Source organism: Protomyctophum parallelum (genome assembly GCF_964188405.1).
Source record: "Protomyctophum parallelum genome assembly, chromosome: 14".
Taxonomy (NCBI): Eukaryota; Metazoa; Chordata; class Actinopteri; order Myctophiformes; family Myctophidae; genus Protomyctophum; species Protomyctophum parallelum.
In genome coordinates this window covers 25972465-25991200 of record NC_139709.1, presented here as the reverse complement: position 1 = coordinate 25991200, position 18736 = coordinate 25972465, and the positions used below count along the sequence as shown (strand labels likewise).

The 18736-nt window shown below is 42.7% G+C and overlaps 1 protein-coding gene across 5 annotated transcripts in view; it reads left to right on the top strand.

Moving 5' to 3' along the window:
- The window catches only part of mcc (MCC regulator of WNT signaling pathway), a 67727-nt gene that overhangs the window by 7258 nt on the left and 41733 nt on the right, over positions 1–18736 (top strand). Inside the window, exon 1 of one of the 5 annotated variants that reach the window (XM_083782107.1) lies at positions 4722–4971. The exons of 2 other annotated variants lie outside the window; for them this stretch is intronic. In XM_083782107.1, the coding sequence (XP_083638233.1) occupies positions 4963–4971 (9 nt within the window). In that variant the 5' untranslated portion in view covers positions 4722–4962. Of the gene's footprint in view, positions 1–4721; positions 5267–18360; positions 18617–18736 lie in introns of those variants that run through there. 2 more of the 5 variants (XM_083782106.1, XM_083782108.1) reach the window with 2 other exon arrangements.

Below are 18736 nucleotides of genomic sequence, written 5' to 3'. Positions count from 1 at the left end.
CCGGGCCAGATTATTCAATAATAATAAAAATCACACTTGTGTGAAGTGAGGCGCACTCTTAAAGTTATCATACATCATATTCAACCAATCAACCAATTTCCATGTGATGTTTCGGTGAGCAAAGATCTTTTGTTTCCCTCACAGCTCCTTGCATCATTATATCACATATTCTCCTGTAGATGGTTGATTGCAATTTTCCTCCGCAGAAAAGTGGTACTGGAATCCCCCCTTGCGTAGTCTTGTTTACTGGGGCATTTTGATGACTTACTGTATATTATACAGTACTATAATACAATTTAAAAGTTTATGCATGTATGAATTGCCTTTTTCATGGGCTAAAATGTATGGATAATTGTGATGTTTTACCTCCTTTTGAGGATGATTTATGTCGTACCAAGACCATAATAACAATGTATTACTTTATAATGTATTATTAGTTATTAGTGGCTACAGTTGAGTCAGTACTGAGACATGGACACTCAGTCACAGTACAGCAGGAAAAGGTCCAGGATGGAGTCAAGAATGCTACAAATAGCACTTGATGTCACGTGGGCAGACTACATCAGAAACGTGAACCTATACGGAGGCCTCCCCCGGGTCACAGGCAAGGTCAGAGAGGGAAGGATGAGGTTGGCAGGGCACTGTGTCAGGCACCTGGAACTGGATGCCAGGAAACTGAACTGACTCTGTGGGAGCCTATCGAAGGTGCAGCTATTAGGGAAAAGAGGCACAGAGGTGGATGTCATTTTATTTGCATTTGGATTACATATTCATTCATATTACATTCACCGGCTCTTCTTATTTTGTGCAAACAATGCACATTTTTATACATCTTATATATTTTATATATATATGTTTTTGGGGGGCTTGTCTGCCTTATTTTGATGGTACAGTGGTGAGACAGGAAACGGGGAGAGAGTCAAGGAATGACATGCAGCAAAGCCGCCGCCGCCGGGCATGGGAATTAAACCCGGGACACTGCCAGGGCTAGCTGTTAGCATAAATCCCAGTTCAAGGTGCCACCATCAGCGTTCACTTTAAAGGGATAGTTCAGATTTTTTGAACTTAAGTTGTATGAAATACTTGCCATTAATATAGTGGTTGCAACTGTATTAATTGATTGCACGAGTCCCGTGGTGGGAGTTTTGCTCTGGTTTTGGTGAATATTAAGTAGTTCCGGTCATTTTGTGGGGGGCACTGGGGCCACGCAGTAAAAGTAAATTAATCCACAAAACGAACATAATTTGTATTGTTGACCTATTTCTAAAATATTAGCGCAACTTTCGTTCAACTTTGACCCCTCCATCACATGGAACTATTTTTGGGGCGTAGTGATATGGACACAAAAAACATAGTTCTGTGTGGGGTAAAAAAAGAACGAAAGTTGCACTAATATTTTAGAAATAGGTCAACAATACAAATGATGTTAGTTTTGTGGATTAATTTACTTTTACTGCGTGGCCCCCAGTACCCCCCACAAAATGACCGAAACTACTTGATATTTCACCAAAACCAGAGCAGAACTCCCACGACAGGACTCTGGCAATCAATTAATACAGTTGCAACCACTATATTAATGGCAAGTATTTCATACAACTTAAGTTAAAAAAATCTGAACTATCCCTTTAAGAGAAGGAGTTTGCCCGCCCTCACCTGCGCCACACACACACTCAACACACACACTTTGCTATCATTAGCGCAAGCGCACACTGTTTACCTCGTCGTCAGAAACGTTTACATGTCGGGAGCGATGCAGTACAAAGTCACAAATGACATCCAAACTTTGGATGGCAGAAGATCCACCAAGGACAGCTCTCCAACATTCCGACTTATGGAGGTTTGAAAATCCTGCTTTGAATTGAGGTAACGTTTTAACGTCCCATATCTGGTGGTGACGGAAGCGTTTATTAATAATAAAAAAAGAGAACGTATGAGGCGTGTGTTGTTGCATCTCCACTCAACCGTCCCTCTCATTAATGCGTGTCTATTTATTATTCATCAGTGGGCATCTCTCAGGCTCCCGCAAACTTCATTGTAAATGTCATACTCACCCATATCAGGTTTCATGGGTAGATACTCTATAGATTTATATAAATCATTAAGTGGTTTTGCTGTTGTGCTTCTCTGTCATGACAGAGTTCCTCTGTAGATCAGTGCACGCCCCTGGGAGTAGAGAGGTTAAGTGCTATTGGGTGTGAGTAACAGAGAGTGGTGCCAGTAGGGATAAGCTCCATTTCTCCTGACACTGACCATTAACATTACAGTATGTTTCAGTGAAATATGTACGCAGTGCGACACACACACACACACACACACACATGCACACACCACCACATTCGACACCATACACAATTAAGAGCGGCTTCCCCTCAGCTGCTACTTCTGATTTCAGCATTAAGGCTTTGGTTACAGCCTCCTGGTAGAACATGTGCTAACAGCCTCTGGAGATTGTGAGCAGCTGCAACAGGATTCCATTTGCGTCCATCTTCCTACTGTTGGGGCAAAGTTTCTTTGTTTGCAAATAGTGGTGGATGTTGCATGCCTGGCAAGATCATATCACATGTTGCACATTGTTCTCAATATTAGACCTGTGACTTTATAGAAAAGTGTTTGTTTGCTATGTTTATTACTTCCTGACACTGACAGAGCAACAATCGACATTGGCGTACATATATGCACACACACACACACACACACACACGTCACACACACACGTCACACACACACACACACACACACACACACACACACACACACACACACACACACACACACACACACACACACACACACACACACACACACACACACACACACACACACAGCGGCAAATGGAGTATAAAACACTGACTGTTACTCCTCCTAGTTAGTATATCCTTTGGAAACAGATGTGAATGGTGTGCATGGTCAGAATGTGACAGTGGTCCTTGCAGCCAGGCACGTTCAGGGTGGTGAGCAAGGTTGTGTACAGCCATAAAAGAGGAAACGGCACTTGGCGGAAGTTGCAGAACCACATTAACGTCCCGCTGTCAGTGATTGGCTAAAAGGGATGAGCATATTTTAGTTTGGCTAGGGTGTGTGTGATCGTCATGCAGTGGTTCTCAACCTTTTCTGGATAATGTTATTGTTAGTAATTGATTGTGCTCCGGCTTGGATCGATAGAACTAACATACTATAGTCCTTAACTATTGATTGGTGTCACAATGAAAACGAACTTCTTTCAATTAAACTTTTTTTTTTTGCAATTATTTGTCACTTGTAATGTCCTCAGATTCCAGTGGGCCTCTGCTCATAGGTTGAGATCCAATATCATAATGTAGCACTAGCCTACAGTAAGGCCATGTGTGTTGTTCTCGTACAGGTCACATCTGCTGAGCTGTGCCAAAGAACTGAACTGTGCCAAAGCCAGCCAGCCTTTACTTTCACGTGTATTTCCTGAATATAATGTCCTCATTTCTAAGAACAGTTTGAGAATTGAGAAATTCATTGGCCTTGTTTGAGCTTAGCTACTATATAAAAAAAATAAGTATTCTAATTTGTTTTAACTATATTAATAATTATGAATACAGATTTAATGTAATCAATGGTAGTGGCTAGTTATTGGCTGTTGTGCAGAATGCAGCCAGAGGGAGGCAGTCTTGACTCGGTTCAACTGCCTACAGTACTTTAATTATGTGAAATTGAAAGCTGCACCATTTTAATGCTTATTGATTGATTGTTTATGCATCTAGTGAGGGACATGATGGCACTTAATTTAACGCCACTCTACTAGATGTACCGGTAGTTTCCTATTTACAGTTTTCAGTATTTTTTTTTTTTTTTTTACATTCATTCCATTTTATTCCGAGGGAAGAGATTTATATTAAGTGCAGTCATTGAACGTCAGTCCCTACTAGTTCACCAAATGGAATAATATAACTCGTTTAAAGGGTCAGAGCCATAGCAAAAACACAATATTCCAATATTCCTTTGATGTTTAAAAGATTGCAATAATGGAAGCGTATTCAATTTACAGTTAAGAATGAGTTTAAGTTAAGAACAAGGTTAAGAACTTTGTCTAAAGCCCTATTAAAATGGTAGAATAATATAATCGAGCATAATACAGAAAAGTGGCTCAAAATACATTAAATCAGGGATTATTCTATAAACAAATTCCTTGTTTACCCAGGGAGAAAGGGACCATGTTAAATCAAATACGTGTTAAATAGAAGTGATCAAAGTGTACATTCTTTAGAGAGCCAGCATGAACTAATCTGAATATCATATCGCTGTCCTTCATTTGCATTTCCATGGAAAATGGTGTCCAATCTCGTACAAAGCGAAACCTGGCTGGGAATCTTGACAGCATATTGCCTGCCTGGATAACAATTGCTTCTGACATGATGCCTTTGCGTTCTCATTGAATTATTTTATGCAAAACATAATCTCTCAGAAGTTCTGGTGATGGAAAAGAAATCCACCCTAGTCTCTTGTGAAAGTGAATACACACAGATTCTCTGTTTCAGTGCTGCTGTCAGTTGAGAGAAATATTGTTGAAACTCAACATCTGCATTCAAGAGGGAGAGAGGAGGTCGGGGGGGGGGGGGGGGGAGGAGGAAGAGGAGAAGGGACAGAGGAGAGGGAGGGAGGCTGTGGCAGGCTGGAATCTGACAGGCAAAGGCAGCAGAACGGCCGAGACACAGATACACAAGGGACCACCTCTCTCTCTCTCTCTCTCTCTCTCTCTCCTACACACACACAAACACACACACACTTTTTGAGCCTTGTCCAAACACTCCAGCATGACAAGGGGAACGGCAGGCAGGCGGCGGAGCCAGCAGGGAGAGCAGCAAAGCCTCAGACCGACTCGGGGAATGCGTTGCCTGAGGGGCAGCAGGCAGGATCGCTGATGCCTTTCCACACACCGTGGAGGAGCCCGCACCAGCATGCGTGTCCGCTTCAGGGAGACGGAACTGTGTGAACATGTGTGTGGTGTGTTCTCACCGTACGTAGCACTAAGGGGGGGATTTCTCTGAATGGAAATGGCTGGCCAGCGCAGTTGGAGGACACTGGAGGCGTTAGGCAGCTGAAGAGGAGGGAGTTCTTTTTTTTTGTTACTTCGTTTCACCTTGTCCTTTTCCATTCCTCCTTTTGTCGACTTGTCTTCCGCTCCCGCTGCCCAGTGAGGGCTCTGGAATCTTAATCTATTTTGAGAGTTTGAGGAATTATGAACTCTTCTGGGGCGCCTGTGAAATTGGGGAATGACGCACAGAATGGAGCGGGTGAGGTAAGATGGCAACATAATTATTCTACACATACTGTACGACCACAGAAGTGTCATTCACCTTTTTGAAGGATTCTGGAAAGGCTGTTAGTTCTTGTTTTGTTTTCTGAGTGTTGCCTTCTGATTTCAGTGTGTTTGACTTCTACGGTTTCAGAATCCCATTCATTAAAATGCGTGAATCTTGCATCTTGCTTGGAAATCCATTTGCTTAAGGCTGTTAAATAACTGCTGTTGCCATTTCGGCTTGCAACAGTCAGGTAAATTGTCCAAATGGATTGTCTTTTGTTGTCATTTTTGTCAATAGAAGACACCACTGCGGTCGGTGTGCATGTCAAAGCTCATGTAACACCAAGTTTGAAGGCAGCCTGTTGTCAGAATATCTTAGTCATCTGGGCAAGTTGTCTCTCCAGCCCCCCCTTCCATTCCCCCGGCCTGCTGCATATTAAAACCAGGTGGAGGGGAAGTTAGGTTGAAGCCAGATATCTCCCACTCAACACGGAGGGAAGGGGGAGGTGAGGTTAGGTAAAATGCTTGGGGGTGTAGTCCTGCTGCATGCTGCACACAGAGAGGCAAAGAAGAAAAAAAAGATTGCTGTCGATTAACAAAGAAGGAACTTTTCTTCCTAACCCTCGTGACCAGCAGCATGTCAAACTACTCAGTTGGACAGACACTTCTTTATTCTGACAGAATGCAAATGCCAGTGGCAGTGCATATCATTTTTCAGACATTTATGATTTAAATTCAGTACGACATAGTTCTGTAGACTGGCTAGTATGCACTGATGTATTTTAATGATCATATTATAGATACTATACTGGAATAATACTAACCTCAGTCAAAACCAGGTGAATCCTGTGAGATTTCTCTAGTTTGCTATGCTAGAATCAGTGGAATGATACTGTTTGTCATTGGTATTTTTTGCATGGTATTCAGTTTTTTGAGTGGTGCAACCACTCCAAGGAACAGCAATGTCCGTGTTCACCTACCTATGTGTTCGCCTATGTGACGTTAACCCACGTGTGACTATGAGCACCAGTATGACTATTGGTACCAGTAGGGGCGCTGTTGTGCCAGAAACAGAGAGATAGTGCTGCACTGTTGCCTGCTAATGAGAGGGAGAGAGAGAGAGGGGAGGGGGGGGGGGGGAGAGGGGAGTTGCACCACTCAGTTCACACGGGTGTGATTTTTTAACTTAACCTCTGTCAGATCTGAGAAACAAATACAATAGATAGTTTGTCTTTTTGTAAATGAATGCCCTACTTTCATCATACGAGAGTGTCGCACAAAAATAGTGAAAATAACCTCACAACGCATCACAAGGCGAGGTGTTTTGAGCTCGTGGATCGGCTATTTTCACTTTTTTTTAATAAAAATAAAAACTTTTAAAATGAAAAAGGAACGGTTTTGTACCCCCGACAGCGACGCTACAGTGTGCCTATGCATTACAGATGGAGTTTGACTCGTGTTAGCCTTTTCTGATTTAAAGGGCTAAAGAGAGATGTAAAAAGCAGCTGGTACCACCCTTGGTTTTCCTGTTACTGGAAAGTCACAGCTTTCATCCCTTGCCAACAGCCAATTTATTCAGTTCAAATAACCTTGAGTAAGACACTGAACCCCACCTAATCAGTCATCGGAGTTTGCTCTAGTAAAATTGAGATGACACTTAGCTGTGCTCTGCAGCTGAAATCCCCAGCAGAGATGGTTCAGGATCAGGACAGGGAAGAAGATAATTTTATGAAACTGTACTGATACCTGAGGGACATTTCAGCATCCTGGCATACAGTATAGATAATGCTACAACTCAAGTGAAGAAAGATTTTGCTACAGGAGGCAGGAGCTAGAACTACAAACCACCAGGAAAATACAACATCTGAGCAGATATTTCAGATCTGTCCAGTGGAAGCAGCATTTATATAATTCACGTAAATTGAATGAATCACAATTTTAAATAATGAATTAAATAAATAAACCTGGGTGAGCAAACCCTACATGCATCAACATACATCTCTCGATTAGGACCTTGACCGTTGAACCTTTTGACCCAAATCTCAATCATCTCTTCAGGGCTACTGACCATTAACTGATCAGTAACTGATCATCCCCATTTGGGAAAATAAATTTAAATATGTTGAATTTTTAAAAAACATTTCCAAAAATAGAAAGAGCAGCCAATCTTCAAGCTCAACACGTCACATTGCAATGCGTTATTTTCGCTAGATCTGCTATCTCCACTATTTGTTTTAGATCAAATATATTGGAAGTGGTTGAGAGATGTAGAGCACTGTAGTTAGTTCAGGACAAACAAAATAACAACTATCGGCATAAATAAAACAATAAAGTGTGCATGCTACCATTTGATCCCACTGTTTAGCATTACAAGATGGATCAACATTTCGATCACCCTTGTATTCGATGTCCCCTGATGATGATCCGGACGTGATAAAATTGATGATCCATTTCTTGCAATAGACGGTGGGAGGAAATGGCAGTGTAAGAGCAGCAGATTTTATTGTCGTCTTAATCTACTGTTCATTCCTTCCAGGTTTCATGAACATCTGTTAAGTATCTTTCTAACAATCAAACAAGCAAGCAAGCAAACAAACAAACAGGAAGATTGCAATACCCTGCCAGGCACATCTGGCAGAAGGTAATGCATCTACAGAGAACTTCACATTGGCAACTCAGTAGATTGTCACTGTCGGTGCATTGTCAGAACATCGTCAGTGAGAAAGGGGGGCGGGGCATTTGCAAAGGTGTTATATGTTAATTATATTCAGATTCCCATAATAGATGGAGTCCCTTTGCTGGACACTTCTTTTCGGTAGAAAAGCAGTACAATTAGCAAGGCTAATCAGTGAATATAACCTGCAGGAAAACCTGCATTTTCAGAAAACCTTCAGGAAAAGGTCAAGAAAGCGTGTAAGCATGCAAGAAGATAAAGGGGGTGTTAGTTAACCTACTACAAAATGAACCTTCTGTGTCTGTTCCAAATGTCTCCTCAGTGGGTTGTCCAATCGATCTGAATTTGCACATGTGCATTGACCGTTGGCAGGAAGTCAAGAATCTGAAGCTGAACACTTTCCCAATGTTAAGCCGTTTTTGGGGGGGGGGGGGGGGGGGTACAGGCTTTAGTTTAGAGTAGACATACTATTGGTCCGACTGTAATTAGACCGACAACCTACCCCAAACCCTAACCGCAAGCATGGGAGCAATGCATGTTCGACCGCATGACCGACCTTTGTTTCCGCATGTCGGTCCGTTGGTGTGTCTAATCTGCGTGTGCATTTTAGCATTTCTGCTATGGTCTATCTATGGGTCCACGCCAAGCCCCCAGAAAGGCTGGCCAACGTTGAAGACTTAGTGGTCAGGGCTGGAACTACAGCCTGTACATTTAGCACGAGGAAACCCCAGAGCGCTTGTTTGCACTGAAGTAGAGCGTTCTTCCGGGTGCTTCAAAACGCCACTGAGCAACTTCCACGGAAAAAAGGGGGCGGGGCTGTCCACACTCTATCGTTTATAACTCTATGGTCCACGTAGGCTATGGAATCTGTAGTCACAGTCCCATAGTCCGTTCGGATGGTGGATGGAAATGCCGGTATGGACTAAAGTGTATGTTAAAGCACTTAAGGGGAGACTTGCGAGTTAAGAGGAAAACCATGCATAAGAGTGTTGACACGTTTATGCTTTGTATCGTTAGCCTGCAGCTCTGTTTAAGCAATGTGCCTCACACTAGGTGCTTAGCAGCTTCCTCCCACAACCCCAAACACCTCAAACACAACTCTTGGCATCTTTATACAGCAGCGATTCTCAACCTTTTCAAGGACCCCCTTTTTGAAATATATTAGTCCATGGACACAGTTTGGACAAGATGTTTTATTTATTTCTGCGGGCGCAAAGTACAGTAAACGCCTCTGTAGTGAAGTCATTTAATTGTGTTAATTCAACTGCATCTAAGCTGCATAACAGTAAGGGTCCATTTGTTTCCTAACTATCAATCATTTAGCTGCGGACCCCCTGGAAGTCCCTCTGGGGGTCCCCGAGTCCCACAGTGTTCTAGACCAGTGTTCCTCGGAGTGTCGGGACTGGGAGCCCCAAAAGTGTTTCCTGTGATGTTCTGATTGGTTTTTACAGAGCCATATTGTTTACAGCGTTTAACCCTTTAAAAATGGGAAAGCATGTCTTTTTTTACCACTAACCATTATTTTATACATTGGCTATTCATAAATGGTAGATCTACGTACAAGCTCAATTTCGGGGGTCCTTTTGACATTGTTCATATAAAACTAATTCTAACAATCTTTTCAAAAATAATTTCATGAATACAAATCAAAAAACTAATTTCACTTTTTAAGAAGTAGTGAAAATTGCAGATCTACAACTTGTAGATCTGCCATTTTCACTATAGTCTGGGTCCCAGTGAAACCAAACAAAGAGAAATTTCTCCTTTCGGTCTCGAGGGTTAAACGGCAAATGTCAATGAAAATGTCAGTTTAGAACCACCGGTCTAAGAGGTGGTCTCAAGCAAACTATATTCCTGTTTGCTTTAGTGCTCTGTTTAAGACTCCTACACCAAAAGGAGTCTGCTTCTTTATCAAACGGAGCAAATATAGAGACCAGACTCTCCATCTTCTAATAATGTTAGTAGTTTTCTTGGTAATGTTTTTATGTCTGAGAAAATGTTCTGGTGGCTTTTACCTCAGATTTATGGAGAGGGAAAGTAGGTTAGGCCATAAAGACGGTTTTAAATGTGTGGGCCATAGAACGAGGTATCGCTCACTCATCATTTACGCTGGTGATATACAGGCTCCTAGAGATGTAAAGGACATTGGCTGCTGTTCAATCAATGCTAAACACACACACACACACACACACACACACACACACACACACACACACACACACTGCAATACTCAAACGTACATGCGTCAGCAATCAGGATTCATGACCACCAAAGAGGCTGTGTAATTCATTCAACTGTAAATGACAAAGACATGCTTGACCTCTTCTGGTCGTGTACCACACAAATCTATTGTTTCTGACATGCACACGCATGCACGCACGCGTAATAACAAAAGGATTTGAGACAAACATTTAAATTTCCTCCCTTCCTGTTGCTGTTTTTCCTCTCGTGTGTTCTCTTGACAATGATTGTGGGAGAAGGCGTGCAGGTACAGAGTGTAAGCAATGGATGTTTAGTGTTTAGCCTTTCTGGATGAGGTTGGAGAGAGAGAGGAGGACATAATTAATCTTTCACAGTCCATTAAGCTGGAGAAGTGAGAGTTCAGCTTTCATTTAACCTTTGCCTCTTGACAATCCCTCCCCAAAACTGCTATATAGGCCTACATTTATTTATACCACCGTCCCTCCGTTTTATCCTGAATCCCAACCAGATTTTCCACCTTGGACTTGGATTTGGCTTTGAACATACAGTAAAGCCAGGACACACATTCGTCTATTAGAGTTCTTTATTCAACATGACCCATCTAGTTCCTCACCCTCCTGAACACCAAACACCATATTATGAACCCATTTTGACCTGAGATCAGATTCTAAAAATGTCTTCTACATCCTGACAGTTTTCTGAAAAAGCTATGTTTCTATGTTAGTCTTTCTTTGATTTTTCAAAAATTGCAGACCTACAAGCTCGTAGCGTGCCACTAGGTGGCGTGCTATGAGCTTGTAGATCTGCTATTTTTCAATAGCTTAAGCATAACATAATGCTAACACCAAAAGAGGTTCCCGCCCAAAATGGGTTAACCACTTAAACCCTATATACTAATTAGTGACCAGTGTCCGCCAGGGCAGGGATGCTAAGTTTTCATGTGGTTGACAAGTCTAGCCTGTATATACAGACACAATGTCCTGTATCTATGCAGAGTTATGACTCTTTCACATCCGCCTGTCATGTAAGCATTGGTAACTGAGAGTGAAGTAGAACACCAGAAAGAAGTATGCAGAGATATTTTACTCGGGTCGCGGTTTACCCTTTTAGAGTAGGTAGAAGATGATATTGTTTGCGGTATGCAGTTGTACATGTAATGTACTGCACATAACTACAGTTAAGCATGTCCCTTGGTGCAGCATCAGTATGTGCGGGAGCGTACCAGCGTACCTATGTTCCCCAGGTTCTATGTTCCCCACCATGCAAAAAAGATTCTTTGTTCCCCACTTAGAATAAACCTAAACCTCTTCAACAAAGATGGCAAAAATGTTGATGTTCTGTACTACAACTTCTTTAGTACAAAACACTGAAGTTCTTAAACCAGAAACCTATAACGCTAACCCTAAGGTAAGTGGGGAACATAGAACCTGGGGAACATAAGGATGTGTGTACTCTAGGCTCCGGTGTTGCCCTGTGAGTGAAACAAGCGTCCACCTATGGAAACGAGCCCAAAACAAGTGACCAGTTTTACCACTTGAGCCCCTATTACATCAGCTATTTTCAAAAAGAATTTTGAAAGCAAGCCCAAATAAGCAATTAACTACACTTCATAAACAAGTCCAAACTAAAGGAACATTATAATAGCTTTACCGGTAATAAGCACTAAGCAGACCTGGCAACACTGACAGGCCCCTGTGGAGAGAATGTGCAGTCGGCCGACAGTTTGTGTAGAACTTTTGTTACTACAACAGACTGCCAGGCCGGGAGGCATTAGGTCTCTATTCCCAGTCTGACGGCTGACACGCTAACCACAAGTTGTAAGATGTACTGAACTCCAATGGAGATTCAGTGGGCACTAGGCAGCCATGACCATCAATGTAGAGTAGATGATGCCCTAGAATTTAGTTTGTAAATAATAAATACTGATATGTATTAACTAAAATTTCGCGGCCGCTTTGCGGCCGCTCACCTCAGAGTTACCTTGCTGCGCACTATGGGAAGAAGGAAATTGCGGGAGTTGACTCCACATGTAGTAACGGATGGGTTATTAGTTATTATTATGTGTCCTTATTAGTGTAGTGTAGTCAACACTTTACTCATACACACTGCCCGGTATTTGCTACGATTATGCTGTCGGGGAGCATTTTTGGCGCTGACCGACAAAACGGCTGATCTGACGTTAAGCGGTGCCCAAAAGGTAGATCAGGATCTACCAGTATAGATCACAACGGCTTTGCAGGTAGACCACATGACATGGCCCTAAAAATATATATAATTTTAATATAAAAAACGATTTTTGCATCTGCCGCTTGAGATGACCTGAGATGACTTGATTGATTGACATCAAAAAGGGCCTGTCAGCTCAAACACACAATGCAATACTTGTTGTTGCGTACAATCATCAGTAGCAAAATCAAATACCAAAAATAAAAACCAATGGGATGATAGTTTTATTTTGCTGGTCGTTTTGAAAGTAGCTCTGAAGTAAAAAAAGTGTGGGCAGCCCTGGTATAGATGATTATATATTCATTCCGTGGGTAAATCCCTGGCTGTAGGCTACCCACATATTGGTAGCATATTACCTATATTAGCCCAATATTGGCGTTACGCATTTCAGTTGAATAATGTTGTGTGCGCACGTGCGCGTGTGGAGAAAGACAGTTATTTAATGAAACTCAAGATTATAACGTCCTGTCTCGCTGGCGCCGTGTATAGGCTGCATGGCTATTCCTGTGTGTGTGTGTGTGTGTGTGCGTGTGCGTGTGTGTGTGCGCAATGCAAAGTACTCGGCAGGCGAAATGGCGAATTCGAACGGTGTAATTGTAATTGTAACTAAGAGATTCGCTGAGTAAGCGATATTTTATATACAGTGATTTAGAAGGAATAAGCAAAATCGTGAGGCGAAGATTCCTCTCCTTCCTTGTTTTATTCTCCTGCGGACAGGACTGTCAGGGAGACTATCAGAGCAGCACAGGGGAGTGGCTTAAGACGGGGTAGTAGTTGCCAGGTTGGCGAATTGTAAGCGAGTCGTAGTGTGTGCTGAATGGCATTTGAATGGCATTTGTGGGCTTGTGAATGAATTTTCTCACATGTAATTTGTGCTCACTTGCATAGACCTGGCGAATTTAGCGTGGTGAAAGGGCAACAGTGTTCCGGGGGTGTGGGTGCTTCGGGCGATAATGTTTGTAGTAAACAAATGCATTGGCGGTGTGAGTGTGGACGGGAGGCATTTTTGGTGGCAGTGCCAGTGCCAGTGTTTGGCGGGTGGTGTCGAGTTTTGGCGTTCGGCGTGATAGGAGGAGATAGCGTTGCAACACTGCGAAGTGTGTGACGTCACTGCCGTGTGAGTGTGTGTGGGTGTAGTGTCTAAGATGGTGTTGTGGGTGTTGCAATAGCGACGTACAGTAGCTGTTGTGGCTTTGGGTTTCTTGCCATGTGTTGGGTTCAACTTCTCCAATATAGAATAGATGATAATAATTATCAATGAATATAATCTTATGAATATTTGATGTTTTCAAGACAGTGCATAGAGACAGAACACATGCTAGAATGCTCTTTCAGCAGAGGAGATTCTGCGTTTTGGTAAGTTTGGTATCGCAACCTTTGCCTCTCACTTCGCTGCTAATGCATTTACCATACAGTACACACAGATGTCAGATCTACAAGCTCACAAACACCGTGGTTGAGAGGTGTGAGCTTGTAGATCGGCTGTTTTTTTGCCAATGTTTGACCAGATTTTATAGTATAGTTTGTGGATTACTTGTGATGCGACAATTGTCTTATTTATTTTAATTAAATTGTCACTTCAATGTCATCTTGGGAGCCCCACCCCCCCAAAAAGAAATGATGTGGGTTTCCGTAGTCCCAACCCACAGGTTGTGAATCGCTGTTCTAGAGCACTGGTTCTCAACCTGTTCCCGGTCTGTAACTCTCAGAACTAAATCAACACTGATGAAGATTGGTCTTCAGTATGGTACTCGTGTCCCTGATGTTGTCAGACATCACCTGGAGAATTTGGTGAGAGTCTCGGGGACCAGTTGCCAAATTCCTGTCATGCCTGTCCTGATCTTGGTGTCCATATGGTGTGAGTACGGTAACCAAGTTAGGTCCTCTTATGATGTGTGGACACAGAGGAACCTGATACTGCTGACCCGCTCATATGGATTTTACATTTACATTACCTGCTAAATGGATTGCTATCAATCACCCACTTAAATGCTAACACAGTTTGCTCTGTTTGTTGCTGGCTTCCAATTTTTTGCAGCGAGGCTGAAGGCCAATCCATCTAGAGCAGGGTTCGTCTGTATGTATTTAGGGTATGTATGTACTATGTATGCGCATCTACAAAGAATCAGAATTTATTGTCACATTATCACAGATTTCAGATTCAGCCTTGTCTTAATGAGTTGAACTATATATAATTGTGTATACCTGGCGGACTAAGTATAGGGTTTAAGTCGTTAACCAGAGAGAGGGCCAGCCAGCAGTGAGCACCTACCTATTTGTGATGCATTTTTGTCCCTCCCAAGAGCTGAGTAAAAAGGGGTCACCTTCCCACAGTCCTGGTGGAAAAACCGAGTGCTGTCATCGCCTTCCAAGTGTTTACTTCCTGTGCAAAGGCTTCCGGCAGCAGGATCTTATCGCACAGTATGCATAGAAGCAGTCCCATGACCCTGATCTAGGGCTGGGCAATTAACCCCAAATCATTTATATCAAGACCCATATTTAGAACCAATAACCAACTTAATCTTGCTCATGTAGGTTAATTAAATAATCAAGCATGAAGCATTTTTTCCCCTATATAATATATATAGATGACGCACAAAAAATATGTTTATAATAAACTACATTGATTAATCTGTATTATACTTTATACATTGTACGTACAATGGTGGTGTAGATATAATAGCGAAAATGGCTGATGTACAAAAAAGTGAAAATAGCATATGTACAAACTCTTGTAGATCTGTGTTTCACTCTTGTTTGTTTTTTTACAACCGTGCATTAATTGTAATCAAAACAAAACTTGAAATGATCTAAATAAACGTGATATATATTGATTTGAAGTCTTGTTATCGCCCAGCCCTCCCTTATCCATGCACACACGCACGTATGCACACATGCAGGTATGCATGCACTTATTACATTAGACAGATGACAGATTGACAGAGACATATCATCCCAACTAAAGCAGTATTTTATTTGAAATTCAAGTCTACTGTTCAGTGCAAAACAAATCTCCATCTCTTAACAGTTTCCGTGCCGGGAATGGATTACTCCAGGTTAATGTCGCTGCCATAAAAGACTTACGCGACTTTTGTTTTATGTGTTTAATCCGCCGTAATGTAAACAAAAAAAAGAAAATTCTTTTTCGCCGCTTAGGAAGAGAGGAGGTGCATTTCGTGTTGACAATGAACCGGAAATCGTCACATGCTGTGAGCTGCTAGGGCTTCTGGGAAATTGAGGCCAATGCAAACGCATTGGGTTCAACGCCTCATGGAGGCGGGTCCTGTGCTGCCTCTTCTCGGTGTAGCAAGATGGCGGGTGGTTCGATCGTTCATAACAAACGGGGGGAGCTATTTTCGCTCGATTTTCGCGGATTAAAAGCCCAAATAATTCAGCGTGTGCTCTAAAGGTAATACAACAATCTCGGCAGTGAAGGGGGGTTGATTAAAATGCGGGTTAATCGTAAAAAACAGTCAAACTGTTAATTAATCATTCACCATGTCAACCACATTATCATATAGGGGCAATTAGGCATAAAGACACAGTGAAACAGCAAGGACGATATAAGTTCTAAATAAAATGGGGTTCCTTAAAGTTACCTCTTTGAAGTTTATTCATCTCCCAGTAGTGCCAGGTGCTTTCAGAACAGCCTCCGAGGGGGGTGCGGGGGACGTCTCTGACCCAGGGGGTTATTTCCAAGAGGGGCCAGTGCCGAGGGAGGGGGCCTGGGCCCTGTAATTGTCAACGAAATAAATATAAAACAAAGTTCAATTCAATAAAAAAAAATATATATAACGGGAACAACCAGGTGCTCACAGGAGATAAAAAGTGTAAACAAATATAAAAGGTGCTCACTGCTCACACGGATCAAACGGGATCAAGGCATAGAAAAAAAAACAACAGACGATCCGGGCACTCAAAGGTAAAAACAGGAATGGCCTTTATTTAATTAAAGGGCAACTTACAGTTTAGCCCTATTTTGTGCATGTCATTATTGTCAGTTTTCAGAGGTTTTCAAACATTTCCAGAAAATGTCAGAAATCGAGGGGCCGCAGCTAGAGGCTATAGGGCCATTAGGGGGTCCTTTTGGGAACCCCGTCCCTGGTCTAGCAGACGGTGGTGTCAAGGGCCATCCTTTCACCTTGAACTGCTTAACCTGGACCGCTGCACTAATTTATCTCTGCTGCTACAATAGACAGGCGCGCACAGCCGCACACACACACACACACACACACACACACACACACACACACACACACACACGTACGCCGTCGCCCCCCACCACCACCACTTCCAGTTCCACATTCCAGACCCCGGCACTGGACGTGTCAAGTTTCAGTGTGAGTTGTCTTTTCCTCAGTGGGGGAGAAACAAACAGGCTTTTCCTTTCTTTACACAATTCATGCTTATTTTATTAGTTTAGTTTATTTGAACCATGATAGTATATGCACAAAGGTCTCAAAGTGACTTGAAGATAACAAATGTGACAAAACATACCCCGAAGAAGGCCATACTGTCCGCTACGAGTGCGTTATCCCACTGTTTTTAACAACTTCTATTATGGATTAATCACATCAATAAAGGCTTTTTAACGGTGTGTGTGTGTGTGTGTGTGTGTGTGTGTGTGTGTGTGTGTGTGTGTGTGTGTGTGTGTGTGTGTGTGTGTGTGTGTGTGTGTGTGTGTGTGTGTGTGTGTGTGTGTGTGTGTGTGTGTGTGTGTGTGTGTGTGTGTGTGTGTGTGTGTGTGTGTGTGTGTGTGTGTGTGTGTGTAATCCACGTAACTCTCGAGAACCGTTCGTCCCATGCGTGTTCCACACCACCATAACTGGGTGGGGCATGCATTTCCAACTTGCATCGTTTCAAGTAGGCCAGTGCCCAACGGATACCGGTTTATCCTATTATAAATGCACCACGTCTGTGTGCTCCATCCCGACTTCAAATTTGCCACACACGTTTCACACGAACGCAGGGAGTGCAGTGCCCGGCCTTGAGTCGGTCGGACCCACGGTTGTCCAGAACCGCCACAAAAGGCCTCTGCCCGGGCTCTGGACAGGGCCCAAATTAGCCAATTGATCATACCTGAACCTGATCACCCCTAGATCTCCATATATGGGGCTGGTCTGTTCTGACATCACAAAGTTGTTCTGGCATCTGCATAGACTCCATAGTTGGGCATGCCTGACAAAGAACTTCATATAGAAATGCACTCTGTCGAGCTGCCAACTTGCGCTTTGTACACAAGTAGGCCATTCATGGCCTACGTGATCAGAGCGCGCAACTTTTCTCTCACCACTACAATGGGTTCTGAATATTTTAACTTTCCTATATATGTTTGAAACTCAAATCGGTTACGTCATCCACATATGTCGGTGTTGTCCCTCGGAACCACCGTTTTTACATAAACATACGACATACATAAACATACGAATGACCTACAAGCTCGTAGCGCGCCACTCGGTGGCGTGCTTGTAGATCTGCTATTTTTCAATAGCTAAAGCATAACGTAATGCTAACACCAAAAGGGGTTCCTGCCCAAAATGTGTTAAAACAAAAGCAGAGAGAAACATAATCACTTAGTCTGTGAGTGGATAGATCGTACAACTGTAGCCTACTTGCAACTATGCAACCGTAGCCTACTTTTTTTCGTCCTAACCAAATGTCTTTGCCAAAAGTTTCTGATCGATAAGCTCACAACGTGCGAGATTGTAGATCTGCTATATTTGGCAAAGGTTCCCCCCCAGAATAGATTAGGCATGCTGCAGTTCAACTGGTATAATTATAGTAACCCTTAACTCACTGAACAATAAGTACATCATTGATTATTATTAGTCCCAAACATGGGGACCGTTATCTCACTCTGACCAGGCCAAGCCCACATAGCTGAGCCGGAGCCCTGACACAAACAGGGAAACAACCCCCACTGTTGCGACAGGAAGGAAAAGGGCGATGCTCCCAACAAAAGAAAAGGCAACACAGACACACACTCACAGTCACGCCATCACAACTCAACAAGGATATGGGCTAAAGTCTACAAACAAAAGAGTTTTACAATGTAGCTGTATTATTTATTTAAGTATAAGAGTTGTGTCCTTTTTGTGGAGTGGAGAAGGCATTTGGCTCCGTTTGTACAAACATATAATAGCCAGCTGGTTGGAGTATATGTGCAGTCTGTGAGGCTTGAATGAAGACACATGGACACTGAGAGGACCATGTAGCCCTGACCTGACAGGACTGAGGGAGCCAAGGTAAGAAGGCAGGTTAGGTCAGCTACAAGACGGGAAGAATGAGGATTTACTGCTGAAACAGGATAGGAATAATAGAGACGTTGATGTTAGGTATCAGAAAAAGTGAGGGAGTGAACTAAT